Raw genomic sequence first — 26,259 nt, forward strand, 5'->3', positions numbered from 1 at the left:
CTTTACAGTGTCCTAAATAGACGTCACATTTGAGGGGAATGCCTAGCAAAAGAAGGGGGTTCCCAGCAGACTACCCCTCGCCACCTTCCAGGACGGTTAGAGTCAGTGAAGGTGGGCAGAGGTGTGCCCAGAGCCACCTCGAAAAGCCTCTTCCCTCCTGAGATTATTTCTGTTTTACGTACTGCAGATCCTAATGCTCACATTTAGCCGTTTCCATTTTTTCCACTTCGAAATTTTAAGGACTCCATTCACTAATCATTCTAAAACCTCGAATAGCGCAAAAGAGCAGTCTGTGACTGTCTCTCCCATCCCTGCCAGGCAGTCTTCTTCCCCCAGACGCTACTGCTGTGGCTTCCCACCTGCCTCTCCAGAGACAGTCTAGGAACTCGCCGTCGTGCACATACAGCCGCCTCCTTTTTCTGGAATGCTGTTAGAAGTGCACCATATACACTCCCATTTATTACACTCGACGTGCTTTGAAAATCATCCCCTATCTGGGCACACAGATATGACTCCCCTTTACTTTTTTCGTCTTAGCTTATTTTGCTTTACTTTTTATAATGGAAAATTTTAAGCATACACAAAATTAGGAAGAGCGGTCTAATGAACAGTCGAACCCCCGTGTACCCATCACCAGCTTGGCTCATTTTTCTTTAAGATTAAAGGTGTTTAATTTTAGCCAAGGAATGTTATCAACCAAACATTGTCAGACTGGAACACAACTGCAGAAGGGGCCAGTGGACAATTCGGCACTGGACCAAACGAATACCCCCTCCCCCCGCCCCAGTGCTGTGACAGGTTCAAGAGAACACACAATAGGAAGTTTAAAGTCAATCATACACGCTCCTGCACCCAGGCAAGTTCAGACTCGAGCAGACAGTGTCATTCACTTTGCAAAGTCAGCTTCTCAAAGGACCTACGCAGCTTGGATTCTGATTTATATATCAGCTGCATGATGTCCATGCAGGTGTGGGGCAGCCTGGCTCATTTTTGAGGCCGCTGCTTCTCTGCCACCATTTTCTTACCCGAATCATACCTCACCTACCTCTTCACCCCCATTACTAGGCACCCACGCATCAGAGCAGACTCCAGGGGGCTCATGCTGGAACAGTCTGCTGCACGTGAGCCCATCTGTATGATCCTTTAAGATAACACTGCTCCGGGGTGCCTGGGTGGCTCAGTCGGTTAAGCGTCTGACTTCGGCTCAGGTCATGATCTCATGGTTCGTGGGCTCAAGCCCTGCATCGGGCCCTGTGCTGACAGCTCAGAGCCTGGAGCCTGCTTTGGATTCTGTGTCTCCCTCTCTCTCTGCCCCTCCCCAGCGCATTCTCTCTCCACCCCCCTCTCAAAAAATGAATAAACATTAAAATAAATTTAAAAACAAATAAGAGAACACTGCTCCTTGACAGATCTGCATGTGGATGTATCTACGCCCCGGCCGGCCCCTACGCCCCGGCCGGCCCCCTGCCCCAAGCACAAACCTCTCTGGCTGGGAGACTGTGTAATTAGCTGTACCACCTTCCGCAAACAAACCAGCTTCTGCTGCGGAGAGGTGCATTTGTTCAGCTGAGCCAGCTCTCTCTTTGCACGAGGTATGTTGAAGCTGTGAAAAAATTTGGAAAGTGACAACTTAAGACCACAGTGTAAGGGCCCTTCTTCCCTGGCCTATTACACTGCTTCCCACAAACTGTAAGTAACGAAAAACACGCACAGAAACTCAGAAGCAATCTGACTCAGGTCAGTGGCAAAACTCAACACCTCTGAATGTCCCACTCAGTATGCAAAATGATATTATAGCTGCACCAGAAAATCAGGGGGGAAAAAAAGAGTCCTCAGCCCCAGAGTGAAATAGCTCCAAGGGGTTAAAACAGTCTAAACATAACCACTTTAGATAGTTTTGTATCCTAATGGAACAGAAATTAACTCAAAAGCCAGTGCCTCTCTGGCAGGCCTCCCTCAGACAGGCAGGTGAGGAGAGACGCCCGCACGCAGGACCCACCTGGGCGAGCGGTGGGCCTGCCAAGACACCAGCTGTGCCAAATCCCACCCTGGAGCTCCCAACCAGCTGGCATGACAGGTGCAGGAGGGTGACAGCCACAAAACACTCATCTGCCAACCTCGGCCCTTTATCTCTGGTCACAAATACCCCGCACTGCTCCTCAGTATGGATTAAGTCAAACCAGCGTGCGGCCCCTGCCACTGAGAGCCCTGCTTCCAGAAGAAGCGGCCCCCGCCGCTGAGGACGCCGAGATCCTGCAGCTCATACCCTTACCTGCACTCAGGTTTCACACCAATATCCTTCTGCTGAAGATCCTGAAGGCTTCTTGTGATTTTGTTAAAGGCAGCATCCTAACAACAGATTTTTAACGAGGCTTCAGATTTCTTAAAAAGTTTCGAAGGCGGCTTCCAACCGGGATGACAGCGATTTAGAACCTACCTCGCTTGCCTCCATGGTCCCCACATATTTAAAGATCAGGTCATAAATATCGTGCTGGACGTACATCTGTGGAATCAACGAACAGACCCCCGTTTGGGGTGTGCAGAGGTGACAAGGAGCGCCCCCTGGCACCGCTGCCTTCTCGCCCCTCGCCACCCTGACCTCTTACCTCCACCGCCTGCTTCAGCAGGTTCATCTGGGCCTCCTGCTTGGCAAGCATTTTCTGCGGAACAAGAAGGTACCACCGTTAAAGGGCTTAGATCGGCATGTGGGCAAACCGTAGTTCTCTCTCTCTCGGAGGTCCTGCTGCTTACCAGGTGAGAGTCCCTCAGAAGCTGCTGGAGGCATTTGGTGTAGAGAGCATTCACCGAGTCCTGTGCAACACAGAGAAACCGGTCACTCTCACAGTCCGAGGCCACGACACAAAACCCAGAACGTGTAATGTGTCCCGGAGTGAGAACATCTCGCAAGATGTATTTCCTGTATTGAAGTCCTAATACAAGCTTATCAAATAAATTATGTGATTTTTTTTCAATTTTTTTTTTTTTTTTTAGCTGTATATGCATGAAGGGCAGGAGAAAATTTCCTCTGGGGTTAACATAGGTGATAATAATATTCATCTTTATATTTGTCATGGTCAAGCGTTCTCCGGTGGCTTGTACTACTTTTACAGTTAGAGAGAAACATTTAAACAAAATTCCAACAGCGGAGGCAGCAAAGTTTCAGAGTGAACTGAGAGGGATCCCCGTGCTCTTGAACTGGCCTGAAACAGAGCATGTCTGGCAAAGCAAGACACAGCTACTGACTATGTGATGACGCAGGCTCTTTCTTTCACATTCCCGGAATGTTCGCTGGAAAGAGGCAATGCTCCTATCAAATCTCTCCGCGTGTCTTCCCAAAAACTCTCTCACATCTTCGATGGTTTTCAGGGAAAAGGGATCTGAAGATGTTGAAGGCTCTTCTGAAAAAGAAACAGAGGGTCAGAATGGCTGAAGCCTTCACAGTTTCCTAATGGGGCAAGTACCACATCCTTTGCCCTGCTTCCCCAGGATCTGGAGCCCCATCTCCCAGAGGAGGATAGGAATTATTTCAAGATTCTACCCAAGAGCAGCCCAGTTACAGGACAGCTCAGGGTCCAGAGAGCCCGGTCCTCTTGAAGCCCTTTCCTTGGACAAAACAATTTGGGACCATGGGCATGACCCATGAGGCTCTTGGTGAGGAAGCCCTGACTCCTAACAATAAAGGCCTCAGAGCACATCTGGCACACTGTTATCTCGATTTCCTGGAACAACTGAAGAATTATTATTTATTAAAAATAACTAGCTCTCTTGGGGTGCCTGGGTGGCTCAGTCGGTTGAGCGACTGACTTTGGCTCAGGTCATGATCTCATGGTCCGTGAGTTCAAGCCCCACGTCAGGCTCTGTGCTGACAGCTCAGAGCCTGGAGCCTGCTTCGGATTCTGTGTCTCCCTCTCTCTCTGCCCCTCCCCCACTCATGCTCTTTTTCTCTCTGTCTCAGAAATAAACATTCAAAAAAAAATTTTTTTTGAATGACTCTCAGAGAGGCACAATAGTGAAGCTGGAGGGCAATAACGGTAAAGAGCAGCTCTAAAGCTGAGGCCCAGTCAAAGCCAGGACTCCCGTTCTGCACAACTCCAGGGGGCAACATTCACACAGAGATCTACATCAATATTGCCTCCTGGAGTTGTGTAACGTCCAACCTGTGCAACCATACATGGCAGACCCAAGCCACATTGTCTTGGCTCTGGATGACTTTTTGATTAAGTCCTGGGGGAGTTACTATAACGTTATGCAGGTTTCCAGTGGGCTCTTGAATAGTTTATAGGATGTTAATAACAGCTTTGTCAGGAGGAAGTTCAAGAAACACAATTCTCCAAATCAGGAGAAAGGGGTTTTCTCCCAGAATACCTGAACTCTCTCTCTTTTCCAAAGGGTGGGCTATACACAGTATGCTGAAACTTTCTTCTTTCTCATTGTAGAAAGTTTCTTCAAAGAGAATGGGCACTGAGAGAAGACAGGCGAAGCCGGCTCCTAATTTGATCCTGTTTCCTTGTATAAAGACATCCTGGAACAAGAAAGGCGTCCCTGCACCCACAGCCGGTGGTGCCCATCCATCCGCTCTCAGCCTGGCCCCTACAGCGCACTTCTAACCTTCCCGCCTTCACTCCAGTGTGGGTTTGCAGTGGGGCCGGGGGGAGGGGGGCACGCATGAATACTCTTCTGTTCTGCTTTTTGATACAAAACTGTTTTCTTTCCCCTTTGCTCACCCTGCAGCTGCGGCTCCTTAGTACTCTGATCCTTTTTAAATATTGTAGCAGAGAAACATGCTGCTCTCAGAGCAGAAGAAAACCTGTGCCTCTGGGAAAGGAGGAAGGAAGAAGGCTCTTCTAGAATGATCCAGCATGCATGCGGCAGTCCTACCCACATTCACCACTCTGGCCGTGGCTGGGGTGCCTGGGCAGACAAGCCATAAACCTGACTCCCATGTTCTCTGTGTGGATTTGGGTTCCTCAAAGAGAACAAACTCACAGTGACCAGCAGGGCTAACAGGGCTGCTGACCCCGGGCTGGTGCACCGGTGACCTTGTGTCCCGTCCCTCCCCTCCCACCACAGGGCTGACGAGCCCTGGCTGCCGGGTCCGAGGGACGAAGCCACAGCACCAACACCAGGGCACCTGGACCCACGCCAGGCCTGGCGAGGAACGGACCTCCCTGTCTCAGAATCTTTTTATCTCAACCTAAAAAATAAGAAAATGCAGGGCATTTGGGTGGCTCAGTTGGTTTAGCATCCGACTCTTGATTTCGGCCCAGGTCATGTCTCATGGTTGGTGGGGTCGAACCCCACGTCGGGCTCTGCGCTGACAGGATGGAACCTGCTTAGGATCCCCTCTCCCCCTCTGCCTTTCACTCTCTCTCTCTCAAAATAAATAATGAACGAAAACATAGACCCCAAAGTTAAACATCAACAATGAGACAGACAACGCGTCTCCTGTCACGATACAGTGAGAAAGATGAAACACCCTTCCCACCATGAGGAAACCTCTGAGGACCCCATGCTGAGGAACAGTCTACAAAGCAAAACATAACTGTCAATGTCACGAAAGACAAAGACAGCCTGAGGACTGTTCCAAATCGAAGAAAACTAAAAAGACCAACAACTGAATGCATTGCATGATCTCCTGGATCTAAAAAGAAAAAAAAAATTTTTTTCTATAAAAGGGAATAATTATTTGTATCATTAGCACAGTTTGTATGAGGACAGTATCCTATTGATGGTAAATATTGAACAGTATCCTATTATTAAATTTCTGGATTGTGATCACTCTGCTGTAATGATGCAGGAAATCCATGTTTTAGAATAAAGGGACGTGGTGTCTGTAACTCACACTTACTTTTTCTGAAAAAGGTTCAGAAAAAGTAATGATAGTGTGTGGGGGATGGGAGAGAGGGACAGACAAAACAAATGGGGCCAAAATGCTAACAGTTGAGCTGGCTGGGGGAAGAGTATATGAGAGTTCCTTGTACTTTACTGAAACTTCCTGTAGGTTTGAGATGATTTCAAAACCGTGTTTTTTAAAGATTTAAAATTCATCCCTGATGTCCAGTTTGTGGCCTGGAAACCAATGAGCTCTCAGGAGCACTTATCAGCAGGAGGCCCACGGGCTGAGGGAGAGATGCCCGCCCTCCCCACCCCCCACCCCTCCCTCCCTGTCCCAGGCAGAGGTCTAGCCAGGCCCTGCTCGTGACTAGTATCTCCTCCCACCCCACCGGGCTGCTGCTGTGTGTGTGTGTCAGAGCCACCACTTAACACAGATGGGACAGGGTGAGAAGCAGGTCTCCCTGCCCTCCTCCCCCCTCCCACCTCCCAAGCACTGAGAGAGTGACTCAGGGCGACCCAAAAAGAGATGAATACCTTTCCATTCAAGGTCTGAAAGTGTTCTTCCACTGGTACCAAAATATAGGACTCAAACTGACATGTAGACTGAACATTGCTTGACAAGCTTCCCTTGCAGGGCACCAGGACCTGGAAAAAACAACGAGGGTGAATGCTAAGAGATGGGCCACGTACAGCTTTGGCAGGACGGGCTGCATCCAACTGTGGGGACCTACTGGCTGACGGAGCCGAGTGACGGGGGTGATGAAGTCCTGGTGACAAAGCTGTGCTCCCCACCTGGGAAGAGGGGCAGGCGGTCACAGGCGCCCTGGGTCCTGCCCCACGGCCAGTGCCAGGTGCCCCACTGTATTCTCAGCAGGCTCAGGCATGGTTCCAGATGAAGACGGGGTAGTTTGGGAAAGTGAAACTAAAAAGGCACATGTAGTCCCACCACCTGAACGAGAAACCCTGCACCTCAAAGACAGCTTCCTTCCTGTCTTTTTTCCCTGCCTTTTTTTTTTTTTTTAAGCCTAGTCATGATCATAGTTTGTAACGTGAGCCGCAGAAACACAGCTTCCTGTGTAGACTCTCACCGTCACCAAGGTGTCTTGGCGTGCCAGACTCTGTCTTTGGGGCAGGCTCAACATGAGACGTGAACTTTGGCCCGACCGTGGCCACCACGCCGACTGGGCACCAACAAGCGAGTCTGCATGGCTCAGGGACTCTCTCAAACTCAAGTGTACCCAGAAGGAAGATGACGGCCTAGTCCCTCAGAGCCCCCTCTCCTAAAGCAACCCAGCACAAAGCAAACGGCTTCTGCACATATCCCCATCATACATACATGCCCAAGGAAACTGAGGCTCAAGGGAGCTGAGGAAACTGTCCAGGGTCACACAGCCAGTGAGTGGCGGTGCCATGACTCAAAGTCCTGCCACTTCCTGGAGCCAGTGCTGGGAGCTCAGCCCAGGGCTGGCTGGACGTCCCCCTGCAAAGACACCGTAAAACTCTGCAGCCATCGAGAGCGGCTGTCAGCAGGGGCTTCCTCAGGCAGGGTAGAAAGAGCAGCATGGCCTCGCCCCCCATGGGGGACACGCCAACTCCTCGCAGCAGAAAAAGGAGGCACTTGTTGACAAAAGAACACAGCCCTGTCGATGAAGTGGCTCACCCCTCCTAAAAAAATCAAGACGGAATCAGATCAACGTCTAGATTTAACTACCAATTTCAGGAAACACAGGAAACAGAGGACCACCGTCAACACCACCATGGGACTGCAACTGGCAAAAGTCAAAATGCAGGAAACTACAGGGTGAATGACCCAGGGGAATGAATCTCAAAGAAAGAAAGGAAAGAGAGGAAGGAAAGGAAGGACAGGACAGGACAGGACAGGACAGGAAAGGAAAGGAAAGGGGAAGGAAGGAAAGAAGGAAGGAAGGAAGAGAAAGAAAACAAGAAAGGGGAAGATAAAACTAAAAAGACACACAAAGCTGTGGTGATGGTTTCAGAAGGCTACACAAATGTCAAAACTGACCGCATCTCACACACGCAGTATGTGTGGCTCTGCGTGCTCCAGTTTAGCTCAGCAGTGAGGAGAAAAGACAGACTTAAAGACTCCTCAATCCAACATAACTTGTGGACCTCCTCTGGATCCTGATCTGAACAAACCCACTGCAAAACAGACAAACAGACAAACAATTACGAGACGGTTTGGGAAATTTGACGAGATAGTTGACAACACTGAAGAATCATTAAGGAAATTTTTTAGCTGTGATAATGGCATTGTGGTTACATTTTTTAAGAGTCCTTATCATTTAAAAACACATCCCTAAATATCTGCAGACAAAACCACATGACAACCTGACACAATTTTTCTGGGATTTGCTTCAAAAGAATCCAGTAGCTGAGAGCAGAGGGCAGGAGGGAGCAGAAATGACATGTGACCAGTCACTGAACTGATCACTCCTGAAGCTGGGTGACAGATGCATGGGGCTCTTTATATTACTCTTTCTTCTCCTATCAAATGTTTGATATTAAGCTTAGTTGGTAGAGCATGTGACTTTTTTTAACGTGTGTTATTTTTGACAGGAAGAGAGAGAGACAGAGCGTGAGTGGGGAAGGGGCAGAGAGAGGTAGCGTCAGAATCTGAAGCAGGCTCCAGGCTCTTAGCTGTCAGCAAGAACCCAACGCGGGGCTCAATCTCACAAACCACAAGATCATGACCTGAGCCACAGTCAGACGCTCAAACGACTGAGCCACCCAGGCACCCCATAGAGCATGTGACTCTTGATCTCAGGGTCATGAGTTTGAGCCCCACGTTGGGCACTGAGATTACTTAACAAAAGATATTTTTAAAACACATATAATTTTAAATTTTAATACAAGTAAAACTTAAAGAAAGAAAAGGGAGGCCATCAGATAGAAGCATGAATTGAGAAACAACCTCATGGCCGCAGGGAACACAGAAAGAAGAGCCTGGGGACCTGAGAGCTGGCACAGGCAAGAGAACACCATGAACCAGGAGGGGGACTGTTTATCGCCCAAACTCAGGGAGGCCCAGAGATGGTCCCATGCCCGCTCCATGGATGAAGGAGTCCCACAGTCCCACGTGAGAGACCAGGAACTTCTGAGGTGCCTCGGAGAACCTCACCCCAACTGTGATTCCATTCTATTTACCTGTTTACGTGCGCCTTCTCTGCCTCCCTGATTTGAATAAAGCGCGACCGGCTCCTGCTGTACTGGATCCCCATTCCTGCTCACTGTTCGACAATACAGTAGGCACCCGATGAATGTTTGTTGAGTGAGCAGGGGTCCTCTAACATCAAGGGCCCCCCAGTTTCAGGTAGATGATGCTGCCTGGAGCATTTCATTACAGGCAGAAGGCAGGAGCCGGGCTCCCTGGCCGAGAGGGGGGTAAGGAAGCCAGCCCCTGGAGGGCAGAGACGAGGAGCAGTAGTGAAGCTGCCCACAGGACGCGGGGTCAAGTGCAAGTGTCTCGGGGGCCCTCCCAAGACAGAGCTTGAGACTTCTGGAGCAGACCTCATGGAGATTACAGCCTACGTGGAGGCCACAAAGTTTAGAGTCTCTGAGTAGACCCTAGGTTGGGGACCTGCTTATTTCAAAGATTAACAATAAAAGTTTTTACTCTAGCCCCTTTATAAAGAATTTTTATACAACAGTAAACAAATAAAGGACAGTAGAATAAAAGCAAGAACCAGCATTAGCATGCTGCTACTCCTGGGTATGCTCCGGACTCTTCTCCAGGCCACGTTAGGCACTCCACGGGCGCCCAGGATGACCTCTGTCCTGACACTCATTCCTCTGAGCTACCAACGGCCTGCTTCTGGAATTCCCTGAAGGCGTGCCGTGCTCCCCACCCACCTGTGTGATCCTGGAAACCCAGCACAGTGCTGGGCTGGCACGTAGTGGGTGCTCAATAAACGTTTGTTGGCTGGATCTACGCTAAACAAGAGCTGAGAACTGGAATACAGACCTCAGTGCCCTCAGCTGGCCTGTCTAGGTATTTTACTTGGAAGTCAGTTCTTTGGAACTCGGAAGACATGCTGACAGGTTCCCAGGCGGGCCCTCAAAAGCCTACGTACCCCATAATTAAAAGATTGCAAGGAGAGGAACAAATTTAATCTCCCTTTGAAATTTGTGTTTTTTCCTGTAGGCAAATGGCCCCACCCCTAATCCACCTGGGAATCCTTGATACCCCACGGACAAGAGCCCCAGGGAAGCAGCGGGCCTGCCCAGCCCACTCTGAAGAATCCACAGTATATAATTAGCTGGGTGCTAATTAAATAGAAGCAGTGTGGGGGTGTCACAGGCCTCTGGGGTTGGAATCTGGGAAACACGGGGAGTAAGAGCTTCCTGTCCAGTCAGAGAGCAGGTGAGGGCAGGAGGCGCCTGCCTGGATGCAGGCATCTGAATCATGGGAAGGTTTTGAAAGGAGACAAACTCAAGGAGGGAGGGGGCAGGGGAGGGGGGCAGTCAGGTGCACCCTCAGCTGCCACACACTGTCACAGGAGGATGAGGCGGCCAACCAGCTGTGCTTTAGAAAGGAGTGTGAGGGGCAGGTAAACCTGGGTGGGGGGAACACATGTTCAAAAGTGATGATCACAGTTTTTTAGAGCCCAATAAACGACTCTGATGCCCAGGGCTGATTCAGGGGCAGCCAAACTTGGCCCGATGGCCAAACCCCATGGGAAGAAATTCAGCTTTCACCCGCTGGGGCGGCATCCTTTCATCCCTGAGCGGTGGCAGAAACAATTAAGTACTCTTCCAGAGGCTACTGGAATATTCTTTTCTCATTCCACCAACAGAAGTGGACGGAATACTACTATGGGTTAGCCCATCACACAGCTGAGAGGGGCAGGAACGAGCCATCAACATGTGACCGGGCTGAGGCAGACAGCGGCGGTTAGCTCCTTCCCGCTGTGACTTCTGCTGGCTAGCTGGCCTCACTGATTCTCTCCCATCTACTGAAGGCCAGAAAGTCAGTGCTGTGAAATGTGGGCCCCAGACAGCTGCTGCCGGACCCTGCAGATCTCAGGAGCGGCTGGAGTAAGGACCTGGGGGCCACCGGGAGCTCGGGATGATACAGTTTATGAAGAATCTCCCGTTCCTTGGGGTAGCCAGAAGGAAGGTGACCAAGATGCTGGAGTTCACATTCAGTATTTCCCTTTCGCTGAAGTGAGCTCGAGTGGGAGTCCACTGCTTGCAGCCGGAAAAGCATCTACCTGGGGACAGGAACCGTGCTACGTGCTGGCAACACAATCTGGCAAGACAGACGGGTCCCATAGGGTATTCACAGCATGGCGTTCTTAAAGAGCAAGAGAAAGTTACACGTAGTATGCTCTTATCTAGACAGTATTTTTTCAAATATAGGACAGAGATGGGGAGGACATACATCCCATATTCGGTCAGTTAACGTGACTGCTTTGTGTCCTGTACTTCTTCCCTGTGACATGAACCACAGCTGTAATTAGTACGTATTTTCCATCTCCCCCACTAGAATTTAAGCTCCATAAGGGTAAAGACGGCGAAAACATATTCCTATATAATCCTATTTATTGTTGAACCCTCAGCATTAAACATGGTACCTTGCTCAGAGTAGCATTTAATAACTGCCGTGAAATGAACAGATGATAGTGTCTCTGGTGAACTTTAGAAGCTTCTTATTTTCTTCTTGGAAACAGCTATAGTCTTCAGTTGCTTTTGTGTGTGTGTGTGTGCGTGTGTGTGTGTGCACGCGCGAACATACGTATATAGACACACACACATGTATACGTTATACATAATGAACTTTGTGACTTCTTCAAACTGAAGTAAAGTAACTCTGGGACAAATCTATGAATCACAAAGTGGACCCTAAAACCGGGGAGGAACTTGGGGAAAGCAGGCTGCGGTGGCCGCGGGACAGAAAGGGGAAGGTGAAAGTCAGCTCCCGTTTCCCAGACAAAGCAGCCAACAATGAACGTGCAGTGAACCCGAGTAAGCTGCCTTCTCCTCCAGCTCAAATCCTTGGCCGCAAAGCAGGAACCCGGTCTGAGAAGAGGGCAACACACACGAAGAAGCACAAAGGCAAGAAAACGAGCAGGCAGCAGCCCGAAGGCGCCGAGCATTCTGTGTGGCGCAAGGCCGTGTACACAAGAGGCCGCGGCCGTCACCACCCGAGCACCGGAAAGGTCTGCGCTGCGGGGCCTGCCTCCCTGCAGGCAGCAGGTGCCCCAGCGACAAACCGTGGTTTCTCTTATGCGCTTCCCTCCTCCTGCAATCTGGATGCCTCGATTATTCCACCAGGTCCTCCCCTTTAGGAAATGCCTTCCACAGCAACGTACGAATGCGTTTATAGCTCCCTTATTCCATGCAAGTGAGCACACACCTCACAGACAAGGAGCCTGAGGCCCTGAGGGAAATATGACGTCTGCCCCCAGAGGCCCTCATGGTCAACATGGAGACAAGAGAAACAGAGGTGAATATCGTGAGATCAACGTCATCAGGGGCTGTCAATAATGTCATCAGAGAAAGGATTACACCCGAGGCTGGTGCAACACCAGGAGGCTTCCTGGAGGAGGCAGCTCGTGGTGGTCCCTCTCTATTGTTCACATACTGAGCGTGGCCAGGGGCTTGTTATACTGAGCAAGTTTGTAACTGACTCCCTCTATGCTTAACCAAATTCGACAGTATGTCTGGCCTCGTCGGCACTGCCTGGTCCACGCCTAATGGAGAAGGATGACCCTCAGGCTTGAGGCACTTACAATGCCATGGATTTGGGCCACCTTGTTGCATAAGTCAGGACGCCACTTCTGAAGAGCCAGATAGAAAGGATTTTTCAGGAGATCTTCGTCATATAGAGCCATATGGACTTCAGATGGGGCAGAGACCGTCTCCTGGGACAAGGAAAGAAAAAGCAGTAAATGACCACTTTCAGATTTATATAACACAGAAAAGTCCTGTTCTGGCAACTTCTAAAAAGCATCTCTGACATGTATTATTCTACTCTACAGACTTAACACCCCATCAGGAAGTATCAAAGATAACCCACCAATTCCAAGATGAGTTGTTTTACTGGCTAACTGTATACATTACATCCTGAAAATCTTAAGCTCCAAATCATTGCAAAAAATAAAAATGGCTATTTTTAGAACATCCTCTGTGACCAAAATTATGACATTTTAAATATATGTGTGTATTCTGAATGAAATACTTTCAGCCTACAGGAACAATGGAAACCTGCCACCCCGGATTACCAAATTCAACACTTTGCGTATTTGCTTCAGAGTTTCTTTTAAGAAGTCTATCAGAATAGGGGCGCCTGGGTGGCGCAGTCGGTTAAGCGTCCGACTTCAGCTCAGGTCACGATCTCGCGGTCCGTGAGTTCGAGCCCCGCGTCGGGCTCTGGGCTGATGGCTCGGAGCCTGGAGCCTGTTTCCGATTCTGTGTCTCCCTCTCTCTCTGCCCCTCCCCCGTTCATGCTCTGTCTCTCTCTGTCCCAAAATAAATAAAAAACGTTGAAAAAAAAATTAAAAAAAAATAAAAAAAATAAAAAAAAAAAAGAAGTCTGTCAGAATAGACTGGAATCCCCCTATGCCCCTCTGATCCCATTCCCTCCTCCTCTTTCAGAACCAACCACTATTCTTGTTCACGTTTCTATTCCTTTAACACGCGTGCATTCATAAGTAATATAAAATATTCTTTTAGGAGCTTCAGAATTTCCATACTTGGCTTCACGCTGCAAGTATCCTGGAACACGCCTCTTCCAATCAACAAGTTTTCAAATCCTAGCTATGCTGATCCATACAGATCAGACGTTCCTTCACTAACTTCTGATGTCTAGTATTCTTTTAAGGGAACATGACACAATTTGTTTATCTGATATCCTATATTGCATCCACATTTTCGGGATTACAAACAATGCTGGAATGAACTTGCTTATGCCCTTATGTGTATAGCCTGAGCACATATGTGGGAACGTCCCTAGGAGAGGCAGTCTAGGGTACACCCACCTGCTTTCTACTTCCTTGAAAAGAGCAGGGTGTACCCCTCCCTCACACCACATCCTAGCCAACCCTTTTTAGTATTGTCCAATTATCTCATTTCTGCCAGTCTGGGAGTATAAAACAGTATTTTGCTGTTTTTAATTTTCATTTCTCTAATGAAATTGAACATCGGGACTCCTGAGCGGCTCAGTTGGTTGAGCGTCTGACTCTTGGTTTCGGCTCAGGTCATGACCTCGCCGTTCATGGGCTCAAGCCCCACATCAGGCTCTGCGCTGACAGTGCAGCGCCTGCTCGGGATTCTCTCTCTCCCTCTCTCTCTGCCCCTTCCCTGCCCACGCTGTCTCTCTAAATACACTTAAACAAAAAAAGAAAAAGAAAAACAAATTGAACGTCATTTCCTTATGTTCTATAAATTGCCTTATCACGTCTTTCGCCCACTTTTTACATGGGTTGTTGGCCTTTTTCTTACCATTTATAGTTCTTTATGCATCTGGATACTAAAAGGTCTTGCAAATATCTTCTCCCGATCTGTGACCTGTCTCCTCATTTTTTCAAATGGATATTTTCAGAAATAGAAGTGTTTGATTTTAATGTGGCTGAACCTGTCAACCCTTGCCTTAATGGTCAGTGCTTTGTGGATCTTAGGAAATCCTATCATCTGGAGTACCTTTCTGCAAAGTGACTTCATCATTCTCGCTTTCAGAAGGTGGAGTCTACCTCCCCACCCCTGTGAATCTGAGCCAGCCCTGTGACTGCGTTAGCCAACCAACAGACAGAAGTGATGCTCTGGGATTTTAGAGTGTCAGCCTCAAGAGACTGCAGATTCCACACCCTTTCTCTTGGCACCCTAAGACCACCACGCTATGAAGAAGCCTGTGAGGGGCGCCTGGGTGGCTCAGTCAGTTAAACATCTGACTTTGGCTAAGATCATGATCTCACGGTTTGTGGGTTCGAGCCCCGTGTCAGGGTCTGTGCGGACAGCTCGGAGCCTGAAGTCTGCTTCAGATTCTGTGTCTCCTTCTCTCTCTCTGCCCCTCTCCCATTCATGCTCTGCCTCTCTCAAAAATAAATAAAAACATTTTAAAAATTAAAAGAAGAAGAAGAAGAAGAAGAAGAAGCCCGTGGGATGAAGGACCATGAGGGGAAGAGAGGCCCATGTGGTCCAGTGAGTACAGCCAGCCAGCCCACCCACCAGCTGAATGCAGCCATGTGAGTCCAGGTGAGACTAGCAGAAGAACCAGTCTGCCAGCCCATGAATAGTAGGAAACGATAAATCGTGGCAGTTTTAAGCCACTAAGTTTTGGGCTGGTTTACTATGCAACACAGACTACTTGAAATCATATCCTTTCAACTCCAAAACCATAAATATAATCACTATAATTCCTAAGAATCTTCGTTTTTATGTACACTATAAATTAGGCATCTAATTTAATTTCTTTCCTATATGGTAAGCTATCTTGGGCTGTTTGGGCTACTAACACAAAAAGTACAGACTGGGCGGCTTAAATTTACTTCTCATAGTTCTGGAGGCTGGAAGCCCAAGAACAAGGTCCTGGCAGATTTGGTTCTTGATGACCCACTTCCTAGTTTGTAGACTGCCACCACCTCGCTGGGTCCTCACATGGCAAGAGTTCTCCTGTCTTTTCCTCTTTTTACAAGACTGTTCATTCCATCACGAGGGCCCCATGACCTAATCTAACCCCTATGAATCTCAACGCCTGACCCCCAAATACCATCACATTAAGGATTAGGATTTCAACATATGAATGGCGGGGTGGGGGCACAAAAATTCAGTCCAGAGCATAAGCCAACTGTCCCATCATGCTTTTTTGAATAGTCGATCACTTTCACACTGGCCAATAATGCTACCTTTGCTATATTCCAAGTCCCTATATATGTTTAGCTGGTTTCTGCGCTCTACGCTATTTCAACAGTCTAACCAGTGCCATCCAACACTTGAGAAATGTAATTACATACACACTATGCATAAACACATATAACTTAAAATTTTCTGGTAGTCACATTAAAAAAGAAACAGGGGCGCCTGGGTGGCTCAGTTGGTTGAGCATCTGACTTCGGCTCAGGTCATGATCTCATAGCTCGTGAGTTCGATCCCCGCATCAGGCTCTGTGCTGACAGCTCAGAGCCTGAAGCCTGCTTCCAATTCTGTGTCTCCCTCTCTGCCCTCCCCCTCTCGAGTTCTGTCTCTCTCTCTCTCTCTAAAATAAATAAACGTTAAAAAAAATTTACTTTTTCAGGGCGCCTAGGTGGCTCAGTGGGTTAAGCATCTGACTTTTGTTCTTGTCATGATCTCACGGTTCATGAATTCGGGCCCCACACTGGGCTCCATGTTCACAGCTCAGAGCCTGGAGCCTGCTTTGGATTCTGTGTCTCCCTCTCTCTCTGCCCCTCCCCTGCTTTCTCTGCCTCTCTCTCAAAAATAAACATTAAAAAAGTTGTTTTTAATTGTTTTTTAAAGAAACAGATGAGGGGCACCTGGGTGGCTTAGTCAGTTAAGCATCCAACTTTGGCTCAGGTCATGATCTCGCGGTTCATGGGTTCAAGCCCCACATCGGGCTCTGTGCCGACAGCCCAGAGCCTGTTGTCTGTTTTGGATTCTGTGTCTCTCTCTCTGCTCCTCCCCTGCTTTCACTCTCTCTCTCCCTCTCTCAAAAATAAACATTAAAAATTTTTTTAATATAAAGTGAAATTAATTTTAATATTTATCCTAATATAACCAAAATATTATATTTTCAACATGTGATCAATTTTTAAAACTATTAATGACACATTTTACATTCTTTTTTACTCTTACTAAATCTTCAAAATTTGGTGTGTACTTTACATTCACTTTTCAATTCATATTAGCCACATTCAAGTGCTCCATAGCCACATATGGCTAGTGGCTATTATACTGGACAGAGTAGGTCTACACCACATTGTTTTACATGACTATAGCTTCATAATAAGCCTTGCTGTCTCATAAAGGCCTCCCTCCTTGTTCTCCAAAATTGTCTGGTTCTTCTTAACTTTTTGCAATATCACACAAATTAAAATTAGTTCATCAATTCCATGAAAAATCCTCTTGGGATTTTTATTAGAAATGCACTAAATTTATGGACTGGAAAGTCAACATCTTTATGATAATGAATCTCATCATCCATGGACATGGTATGTCTTTCCCTGTATGTCTTCTTCTATGTCCTCCAATTAAATTTTCTCCATAAAAATCATAGATTATATACAACTTTTATTAAACATTATTTGCATATTCTGTATAGATTTTCTCCTGTTGTGAATGGAGCTTCCATTGCCCCTGTCTGCTCCATTTACCATACATCCGTGTGGTGTCCCTGAGCTATCAGAGAGGAATATGAAAAATGGGCACAGAAAAAGAATCTGAGCCTCCATCTCAGGCAGTGCAATGAAGAATATAAACACCTGTCTTGCAGGATTCCCATTTACATGCCGCTTTCAGTATTTTTGCCATACTGCATACCAGTATACCACCACTTACTGCTGGCCCATATGGTGTCTTTGTGAGAATCAGAAAAAGGGACCCCATCCTCCCAGTGGGTACAGTCCTATGCCAGGGCACATGGCTTGGTAAGTAGCTCACAGGCTATTTATCAGCCCCAGTTTGCCAATATCTCCCTCCCCTAGGCAGGGCACCTGTGTAGTAAATAATCTGCATAATTATACACAATGACTCTACTGCTAATGTTTGACATATTCCTTTAAACACCTACTGTCTTTTAAATTTTATTTTATTTAGGGGCGCCTGGGTGGCTCAGTCGGTTGAGCGTCTGACTTCGGCTCAGGTCACGATCTCGCGGTTTGTGAGTTTGAGCCCCGTGTCGGGCTCTGGGCTGACAGCTCAGAGCTGGAGTCTGCTTTGGATTCTGTGTCTCCTCCTCTCTCTGCCCCTCCGATGCTGATGTTCTGTCTCTCTCTGTCTCTTAATAATAAATAAACATTAAAAAAAATTTTTTTATTTTATTTATTTTTATTAAGTTTATTTATTTATTTTGAGAGAGAAAGAGAAAGAGAAAAGCACAAGCAGAGGAGGGGCAGAGAGAGGCGAGAGAATCCAAAGCAGGCTCCTCGCTGTTGGCATAGAGCCTGATGTGGGGCTCGATCCCACTAACGGTGAGATCACGACCCGAGCAAAATCAAGACTTGGACGCTTAAATGAGCCACCTACGCACCTCTAAATTTTATTTTAAAAAGAACCCTTATTACAACTTTAAATATAAAAACAGTATCACTCCTATAAAATATGTAATCTTAAAAATTATAAAAACGATTGACGTTAAAACCTTGCTAAATACCACTACCTGCCAAACACTCTGAACCCGAGCCTGAGACCCCTTCACTGAAAAGGGAAAATTAGCAACTATCAAAGAACATCAAGTAACTTATCCCTAATACAATAAGATGAATGAAATAGGAATGAAAAACTGAATTACTTTCTTACTATGTAACAATATTCCAAAATGCCTACTTGGGAAAATACCAGGACAGTAGACATAAGTACATACATTATGAATTCTATCAGTTTCAGCTAATGATAAAAATAGCAACTATTTGATGGGGCACCTGCGGGGCTCTGTAGGTTGAGTGACTTTGGCTCAGGGCATGATCTCGCAGTTCATGAGTGTGAGCCCCACATCAGGCTCTCTGCTGTCAGCACAGAGCCCGCTTCAGATCCTCTGTCTCCTTCTCTCTGTCCCTCCCCTGCCTGCACGTTCTCAAAAATAAACAAACATTAAAAAACAAAAACAGCAACTATTTGAAAGCATCTTTCGTTCAGGCACTGTGATAACTTCTATGTATCTTCATCCCATTTTAATGTTCATAATAACTATAGGTAACTAACTATAATTAATGCTCAAAACAACTGTTGGTATCATTAGCCCCCATATGCTGCAGATGAAGACACTGAGGCACGTTTGGCCCATTCGAGGTTACACACATGTCAGAATTTATTCCAACATGCACCCCTTCAACAACTACACTCATCGTGTAAAATAAGTAAGCCTGGATTAAGGGTTATTTCATGAGTCACAGATGCACAGATTCCCCCAAAGGAAAAGTCACCATGACAGACAGCCACACAGGCCCTACACTGAATCCCCCGGTCTGGTCCAGCCAGAACAGTCTCTGCTACAGGCCCTCCTGGGGACTGCCTCAGGGGACAGCCCCACCCCTGGGGACTGCCTGAGTTCCCTGCAAATCCTCTTAGGGGAAGAGCCTAGCATGAAAAAGGCTACATATAATCCCTTCCTGGACCCCAGAGACGGCTCTGCAACAATTCAGGTACCTGAACAATTCAGGTACCTGAATTGTTGAATTCAATTATTACTGGAGTCCAAATAATCCTTTTACGAGTCCCTACCAAATCCGTACCAGAACAACTGGATAATGTGACTTTGCTGGGACAGAGTCACAAGAAAACAAAAATTCACACAATTGGTTCTACACAGCAGAGTGCAAAAGTAAACACCCCTTGGACAGAAACCGCATGAGAGACAGGATGAGATTCGGGCAGAATGAAGCTGGGAAGGGACACTCCTTCTGCTTCTCAGACAAGGTGCCGGCTCAGCCTCAGCGTCCACACCTCCACGCCCAAGATGGAGGTGACAAGGGCAAACTCTGATGGAGGAAGTGACAACCTGGCTGGGAGGCAAGGAATGTGTATCAGCAGAGTAAAACCAACCCAGAGCAGCGCTGCGGCAGGTAAGGACCAGACAAGAGAAGGGAGAAGCAAGGAAAGGGGGTGGGGTGGGGAGCAGAGAAGGCCTCCCTGGCAAGGACCAGAGTAAGACAAGGGTTTGGGAAGCAGGAACAGAAACCCAAGAGTAAACTTCTCTTGACAGATGAGTGAGTCCAGGGAAATACAAGAATCCAAATAGTGCCAGTCAGAGAGGGGCAGCAAGGTAAAGGAAGGCCCCTGAAGGCCACATCAAAACATTCCATTCAGGGGCACCTGGGTGGCTCAGTCAGTTAAGCGTCCAACTTTGATTTCGGCTTAGGTCACGATCCCAACATCGTAGGATCGAGCCCCACGTTGGGCTCTGTGCTGAGCGTCGAGCCTACTTGAGATTCTCTCTCTCTCTCTCTCTCCCTCTCTCTCCCTCCCCCCCCCCCCCCCGCCCCTCTCTCCCACTTGTGCGTTCTCTCTCTCTAAAAAGAAATAAAATGAAAAAACATTTATAAAAAGAAAAACATTCCATTCAAATGCACGAAACACACAAGACTGAGCAAGCATTGCTGGTGAATGGGACAGAGCTTGCTGTGTTTCAGTCCCAAGTCATCTGTTTTCTCTTGGACATCATTCCTCCTGGTTGCCAAGGACTGAACCCTCTGTCCAGGAGTAAGGATTCCAAGAGCTCTGTCCAGAACTGTTGCCCACCTTTTCCTCCCAGTGTTAAAAACATATAATAATCTGATGCAGTCTGGTGCTTAACGCCAGAATGGAATTCTCATACAGAGGTAAATACTTAAAGTAGGTTAACACCCTGAACAAGTTTACTTGCAAGAATTAGCTTTAGATTTTAAAATAACATGCAAAGTAAATGGATTCTTCCTCATAAAACTGGAAAGAGGAGTAAATCCTCTTATAAAACCCCTTTAAGAAAAAAATTCCACCCCTGACGAAGCTCAAACGATGGGATGATTTACAGCAACTCCAATGTGAAATTAGTCACAGGTAACAAATACCCCTGAACATGAGTTATCCGAGGTGACCCTATGAACAGGAGAGCCAGGCAAGGTCTCAAACTAGCACCGGACATTTCAAGACGTGGTGTGCACACTTGTGGTTTTGTGGTCTTCAACCGTCCCATCAGCCTAGATGAGGCTGGGTGGTCAGGGACCGTCTGACGGCAGCGTGCAGCTTCGCTCAGCACAATCCAACACGGGAATGTCTGTGCCTCCCGGAGATGAACTCCCGGCTGCTCCCACCCTTACAGGGCCCTCACCAAAGGTCCTGATCAGGCACATTTTCCAAATGATGAGCAACATTCTCCAACTAGTTTCATCTGTGATTCAGAAGGGAAAGGCAAAAGGGCAAAACTTTCTAATTCATCTATATTTAATAGCAAATGGAAGCAGCTGCATGGCGTAACGTATGGCATTACAGTCACTTAAGTCCTTCCGGCCTGTAACATCTGTGGATCCTATCTATACTTTTCTCAAAGCTCTCCTTCAAAGCTTCCAGCCTGTTTGTGGCCAGCTGGCTCTCCGTAGGCATGCTGTATCTGTGTCGTCCACTTGAACAAAATGATAGCGGGGTGTTAGAGGACGCTCAAGCTCCCTGGGAGGTGTCACCTTTCATAGGAGCTGAAAATCCACTGCCCATATCCAGGGGAGGGTGACGAGCTGGCCCCAGGCAGCTATGCAGGCACTGGCAAAAATCCAGAAACAAACTGTGCTCAGAGCTGGCCATACACAGTGACAGCTGGAATGTGGAGGGCCACACAGGGAGAGAAGGCCTCAGAGCTGGAAGAGGGATGTGACCACTAAGCAGGAGAGTTCGGAGGAGCACAACCGCCCCTCAGAACACCACTCCATCACCCCGCTCCGGAAGTCACCGGAGGAGGCACCAGCACCCAACTCCTGCCAGAATCCTGAGCAGAAAGGCGGGAGTTCCGAGGGCCGCGTCTCGGTGTCTCGCAGACGTAGAAGGTCTGGATTTGGGTCTGAATCCTTTCGAGGTCTGGTATCTATCATCACATGGCCACATTCCTCTGCTCCTCTAGGAGAGGATTAAGTTACTGGCCACCAGTCTAATTCTGACAATTCACAAATGGAGGGAGAGCCCCCACAGAAACACTAACGGTGCACAGACCCAGCGGTTGCCCTCACGAGGGCAATGCAGTCCAAGAGCCACAAGGAGACACAATCAAGAAGACCTTGACTACAGACACTACTGCTTGCTCTCCCGGCAATGCTGCCAGGCAGGATGATTTCAGATGGCAAGCCAAAGTCAAGAGAGCTCACCCCAGTAGCTTCTCCACTTCAGAGCCCCGACTGCTTTCCTGTCGCTGGGGCTAGTCACAAGTGTCTGTCCCTGCTCCCATCCTGCACTTCTCCCTCAGGGGCTTCTGCCTCCTGATCTTACTCATACTGGTCCACATGAAAAGATAACAAAGTGATCTTTGCAACACTGAGGTCTGTATGGTATAGTAGTCCCCCTTACCCTCAGTTTCATCTTCCAGTTTTGGTTCCCCATGGTCAACTGGAGTCCGGAAACAGAAGATCCTCCTTCTGACATACGGTCAGAAAGTCAACAGTAGCTAACACAGTATCATAATAACCCGTATCGGGTCCCCTCACTTCATTTCATCACGTGGGCATTTTATCATCTCACATCATCACAGGAAGAATGAGTATGGTACCGTAAGATATTTTGAGACAGACCACATTTACATAACTTTTATCACAGTGCCTCATGAATAAGTGTTCTTTTTTATTAGTTATTTTTGTTAATCTCTTACTGTGCCTAATTTATATATTAAACTCATCATAAGTATGTAGGTATAGGATTTGGTACTATCCAAAGTTTCTGGCATCCAGTAAGGGTCTTGGAAAACATCCCCCACAGATTAAAGAGGGCTACTATATTCTTCAAGGACTTACGTACTTGAACTCCCTGCTAGAGGAACTCTCACTTTCTCCACCTGGCATTAAGGACCTCTCATTCTGGCCTTCCACCGATCTCAGTAGCCTCACCTCCCTCCACTGTCCCCAAAGCTCCCCAAAGTGATGGGTTCTCCCTCCTGTCCATTTTGTCTTGAAAACTACTCTTCCCTTGCCATGGCCCCATGTGGCCAGTGGGCGGCTAAGAGCCACACAGCAGAGAATGGCCACGGCCTGGATCATCCAAGCCCTGGCCCCAAATGGCCCCAAATCAATAGATAAAAGGACAGAGAGGTCAGTGAGAGGGAACCCTGGGGTGAAGCGCTCTGGATCCTCTGGACTGCCTCAATACCATGCTGGGGGAGGCAGACTCAAAACGCTAATATCTCACCAAGATTCCCTGCTCTTCTCTGGGGCTGGCGGGAGGCTTGCGCTAATCAAAATAGGGTACTCTCCCCCACGAAACCCATAAACTTGGAAAACGCCAGTTCGCATGCAAACTAGTAGTCCCTCCAGTCTCGCCAGCTCCTCCCTCCCTGTATGTCCTAAATTCTCAAGGAAGACGGGTCACTTGCTCCGTGATGGCCCAGCACAGGCTTCGGTTTCCAGTGCCCAAGTCCCCAACATCTCCAGGGGCCATGCCTGGCTCAAGAGCCCACAGTAGTCTATGTTCAACGAAAAGAACTGAACAGACCCAGAATCTGGAACATCTCTTGGTGCTTAAGTTTTCCTGGAGTAAATTTTACCCAGCAGGATGAAAGACGACTGACTGACAGGGATTCCCTCCTCCTTCCCTGCCCCTTCACCCTCCCCCCCACTTCCCCGGGACCACAAGGCCAGAGGCTCCGGACCCCCACCCACATCCTCCCCCTCCAGCCGCCGGGTCAGGCAGTCAGCCAACCACCGAGGCCACTCAGCGCTGGGGCGAAAGCCCCGCCCACTGCCCCCAAGTCCGAGCTCACAGCCCCCGCACCCGCTGACCCGTCCCGTAGTCATGGGGATCAGAGGGCGCATTCTTCGCCATCCCCCACTCCGCACACGAAGGGCAGAGAGAGCCCGGCTGCCGATCGGACCCGGAGAGCGCGGGCGGGCGGCCCAGCTAGCGAGGGACTGGGGTCTTGGGGTGGCCGTCCAGGGGCAGCCAGCCCAGCCTGGGGCGCCGCGGGGCTCCCGCGGCGGTGAGAAAAGAGCCCCTCCCCCTTCCAGCTCTGGGGCCCCGCCCGGCCACTAGGCCCCGAGGCGCAGCCGTCCCGGAGGAAGGGAGGCGCGGAAGGAGACAGGAGGGAGGACACTTACTTAAAAGGCTACATAGTTTCACTCCCTGCCCTTCCAGGAGCGGCGGCGACACCTCCCGGGCCCTCGACTCAGACCTCGGTGCCCACCACCCCAGCGCAGCAGTTCAGCTCCACCGCCCACCCCTTTACTCCGCCGTTGGGCGGAGCCGCACCTGGTCAGGCCAATGAGCGACAGCCCTTACCCAGAGTGACGTGTGCACAGAGCAATCACTGAGCCCGCCCAGCCGGGGTGGGGCTCAGGCGGCGCACAGCGCTTCCTACTCAGGCGGGACCAGCCTGGAGCCGCGGACTGCGCGTGCCCGGAACGGGAGGGGGCGGGGCCGAAAGCTGATCTGACACTAGAGGTGGGGTCCAAGCTTGGTCCCTAGAAAGCCGGCGGGATCTGGATAGGGAGCATCAGGGAGTCGTCCCGCCCTGTGGATCGCCCTTTACTGCTAGCTTCGGAGGACGAAGTCCTCTGTCCTACAAGGGACACCACTATGTCAATGAAGGGGTCTAGGAGTTAGGGTCCCTGGGTTCTGGTTCCCCCACTTGCACGGACGTCGCGTGATCTAGGCTCCCTTTTACCTGTGCCTCGGTTTCCCCATCTTTACGATACTGGAGGGTTGGAACTGCCGAGGGCTAGTCTCCAAATCTGTAATGGGGTGCAGAGGAGGGGGAGATGGGGGACCTACACGTGACCTCCCCGCGCGGGGCCCCGCCTATCCCAGATCCAAGAGTTGCAAGCGCTCCGCGAGGACGGGCGGGGGTGGGCGGATCCTAAGAAACCCGACCCCGCAGCCCTTGGCTGTGGCTAAGGCGCAGAGCGCGGCTCGGCGGCCGCTAGCGCTGGCGACGGCACGGGAGAAGGATGGGGACCGCAACCCGGGCTTCGCAGAGGACCATCGTGGAGGCGAGGGCGGTGCAGAGACTCGGCGTGTGACTTGGAGTGCATCAGGAAATGATGGACGAGGGGATGAGAGATAGCTAACGGGGCTCTGTCTCTGCGTCGGTCCGCGGAGGCGCACGTCGTGGGGCTGGAGAGGTTCTGTCTACAGCGGCAGCGCCGAGCTTGTCTCGGGCCATGAGAAGCGCGCGGACCGCCCGGCCCCAGGCTGCCCTCGTGGCCGGCCGCGTCCTGCCGCGCTGAGAGCTTGGGGGCGAAGAGGGGTGTGGGCGGCCGGGCTGCGCCCGAGCGCACCGCCATGGCAAGGGAGGAGTGCAAGGCGCTGCTGGACGCTCTCAACAAGACGACCGCATGCTACCACCACCTGGTGCTGACCGTCGGCGGCTCGGCAGACTCGCAGAACCTGCGTGAGGAGTTGCAGAAGACGCGCCAGAAGGCGCAGGAGCTGGCGGTGGCCATCCGCGCCCAGCTGACGGCCGCGCTACGCGACCGGGGCCTGGGCGCCGAGGAGCGCGCGGAGTTCGAGCGCCTCTGGGTGGCTTTCTCTGGCTGCCTGGACCTGCTGGAAGCCGACATGCGGCGTGCGCTGGCCCTGGGCACCGCGTTCCCGCTGCACGCGCCGCGGCGGCCGCTGGTGCGCACCGGCGTAGCGGGCGGCTCCGCGGGCGTAGCGGCGCGCGCCCTGAGCGCCCGCAGCCTGCGGCACGAGGCGGAGCGCGACTTCGACGTGGACGACCTGCGCGAGCTGGAGCGGGAGATCCTTCAGGTGAGCGAGATGGTCAACGACATGGAGATGAAGGTCAACGTGCCCCGCTGGACCGTGCAGGCCCGCCAAACGGCGGGCGCCGAGCTCCTGTCCAGTGTCGGCGCCTCTTCGGTGGGCGTCGTGTCTGTACAGGAGCGCACCGGGCCTTGCGACGTGAGCAAGGCCCTGGCCGCCACCGTTTTCAGCGCCGTGCTGCTGGCGGCCGTGGCCCTGGCCATCTGCGTGGCGAAGCTGAGCTGACCGACAGAAGACTCTACTCGCCGCCGCCGCCACCGCTCCCTCCCCGAAGACATCCTTCAGGAACGACTGCCACTGCCTGCACTCTGGATGGGAGTGGGATCTGGCATGTTTAAGGGAAGGGGTTCTAAAGCTGTGTGTGTGTGTGTGTGTGTGTGTGTGTGTGTGTGTGTGTGTGTGTGTGTGAACACATCTGCCTGGGCAGAACATGGTTGCCTGGTGCTGGCCTGTGAGGAGTTAATTTTGCGCGGGCGGCCAGGGCATTACCGCTAATGTATGCAGCAGCTTTATCCCCTATTAATAGAAAACCGTCCACAGTGACCCTAGATTCCAAGTTAATGGGTTACCGCTTGTGCAGCTGGGGCGCGTTTACAACGGAGTCTGAGTCGGATTACCCCACCTCTACCAGCGATTCCCACTGTCCGCGCGCAGGGGGGCAGTTTGAAAGGGGGGGTGAGGTGAAATGAGTGGGGGTGGGGTTGTTTTGCTCTGTATGGGTTGTGACTTTGTTTCCTGGACCAAACTGTAAGAAGATGTAAGCAGGTTTTATTACCTTAATCCTTTGGGGCCTAAGCTTAGGAGAGTGTGCAGAGACATTCATGC

General features: G+C 49.9%; 2 protein-coding genes across 4 annotated transcripts in view; one reads left to right on the top strand and one right to left on the bottom strand.

Annotated features, from left to right (window-relative positions):
- ANKRD27 (ankyrin repeat domain 27) overlaps positions 1 to 23,911 on the bottom strand; it is a 52,021-nt gene extending 28,110 nt beyond the window's left edge. For 2 of the 3 annotated variants that reach the window (XM_030297666.1, XM_030297665.1), the window contains exons 1-10: positions 23,769 to 23,889; positions 12,588 to 12,719; positions 6,370 to 6,480; positions 4,366 to 4,522; positions 3,244 to 3,398; positions 2,752 to 2,811; positions 2,607 to 2,660; positions 2,438 to 2,503; positions 2,273 to 2,349; positions 1,482 to 1,603 (exon numbers count right to left, since the gene is read on the bottom strand). In XM_030297666.1, coding sequence (XP_030153526.1) covers positions 1,482 to 1,603; positions 2,273 to 2,349; positions 2,438 to 2,503; positions 2,607 to 2,660; positions 2,752 to 2,811; positions 3,244 to 3,398; positions 4,366 to 4,522; positions 6,370 to 6,480; positions 12,588 to 12,689 — 904 coding nt within the window. In that variant the 5' untranslated portion in view covers positions 12,690 to 12,719; positions 23,769 to 23,889. Of the gene's footprint in view, positions 1 to 1,481; positions 1,604 to 2,272; positions 2,350 to 2,437; positions 2,504 to 2,606; positions 2,661 to 2,751; positions 2,812 to 3,243; positions 3,399 to 4,365; positions 4,523 to 6,369; positions 6,481 to 12,587; positions 12,720 to 23,768 lie in introns of all 3 variants that reach the window. The other variant, XM_030297664.2, reaches the window with a different exon arrangement.
- Positions 23,912 to 24,951: 1,040 nt separating this feature from the next.
- On the top strand, positions 24,952 to 25,724 carry LOC115502087 (regulator of G protein signaling 9 binding protein). Its single transcript, XM_030297297.1, has one exon. The coding sequence runs from the start codon at positions 24,952 to 24,954 to the stop codon at positions 25,657 to 25,659; it is 708 nt and encodes a 235-aa protein (XP_030153157.1). The 3' UTR covers positions 25,660 to 25,724.
- Positions 25,725 to 26,259: the final 535 nt, after the last annotated feature.

This window comes from Lynx canadensis, chromosome E2 (assembly GCF_007474595.2).
Source record: "Lynx canadensis isolate LIC74 chromosome E2, mLynCan4.pri.v2, whole genome shotgun sequence".
Classification (NCBI taxonomy): domain Eukaryota; kingdom Metazoa; phylum Chordata; class Mammalia; order Carnivora; family Felidae; genus Lynx; species Lynx canadensis.

Excerpts from the sequence above, each read along its gene's own strand:
- LOC115502087 (XM_030297297.1), top strand. The coding sequence starts at position 24,952 with ATGGCAAGGGAGGAGTGCAAGGCGCTGCTGGACGCTCTCAACAAGACG.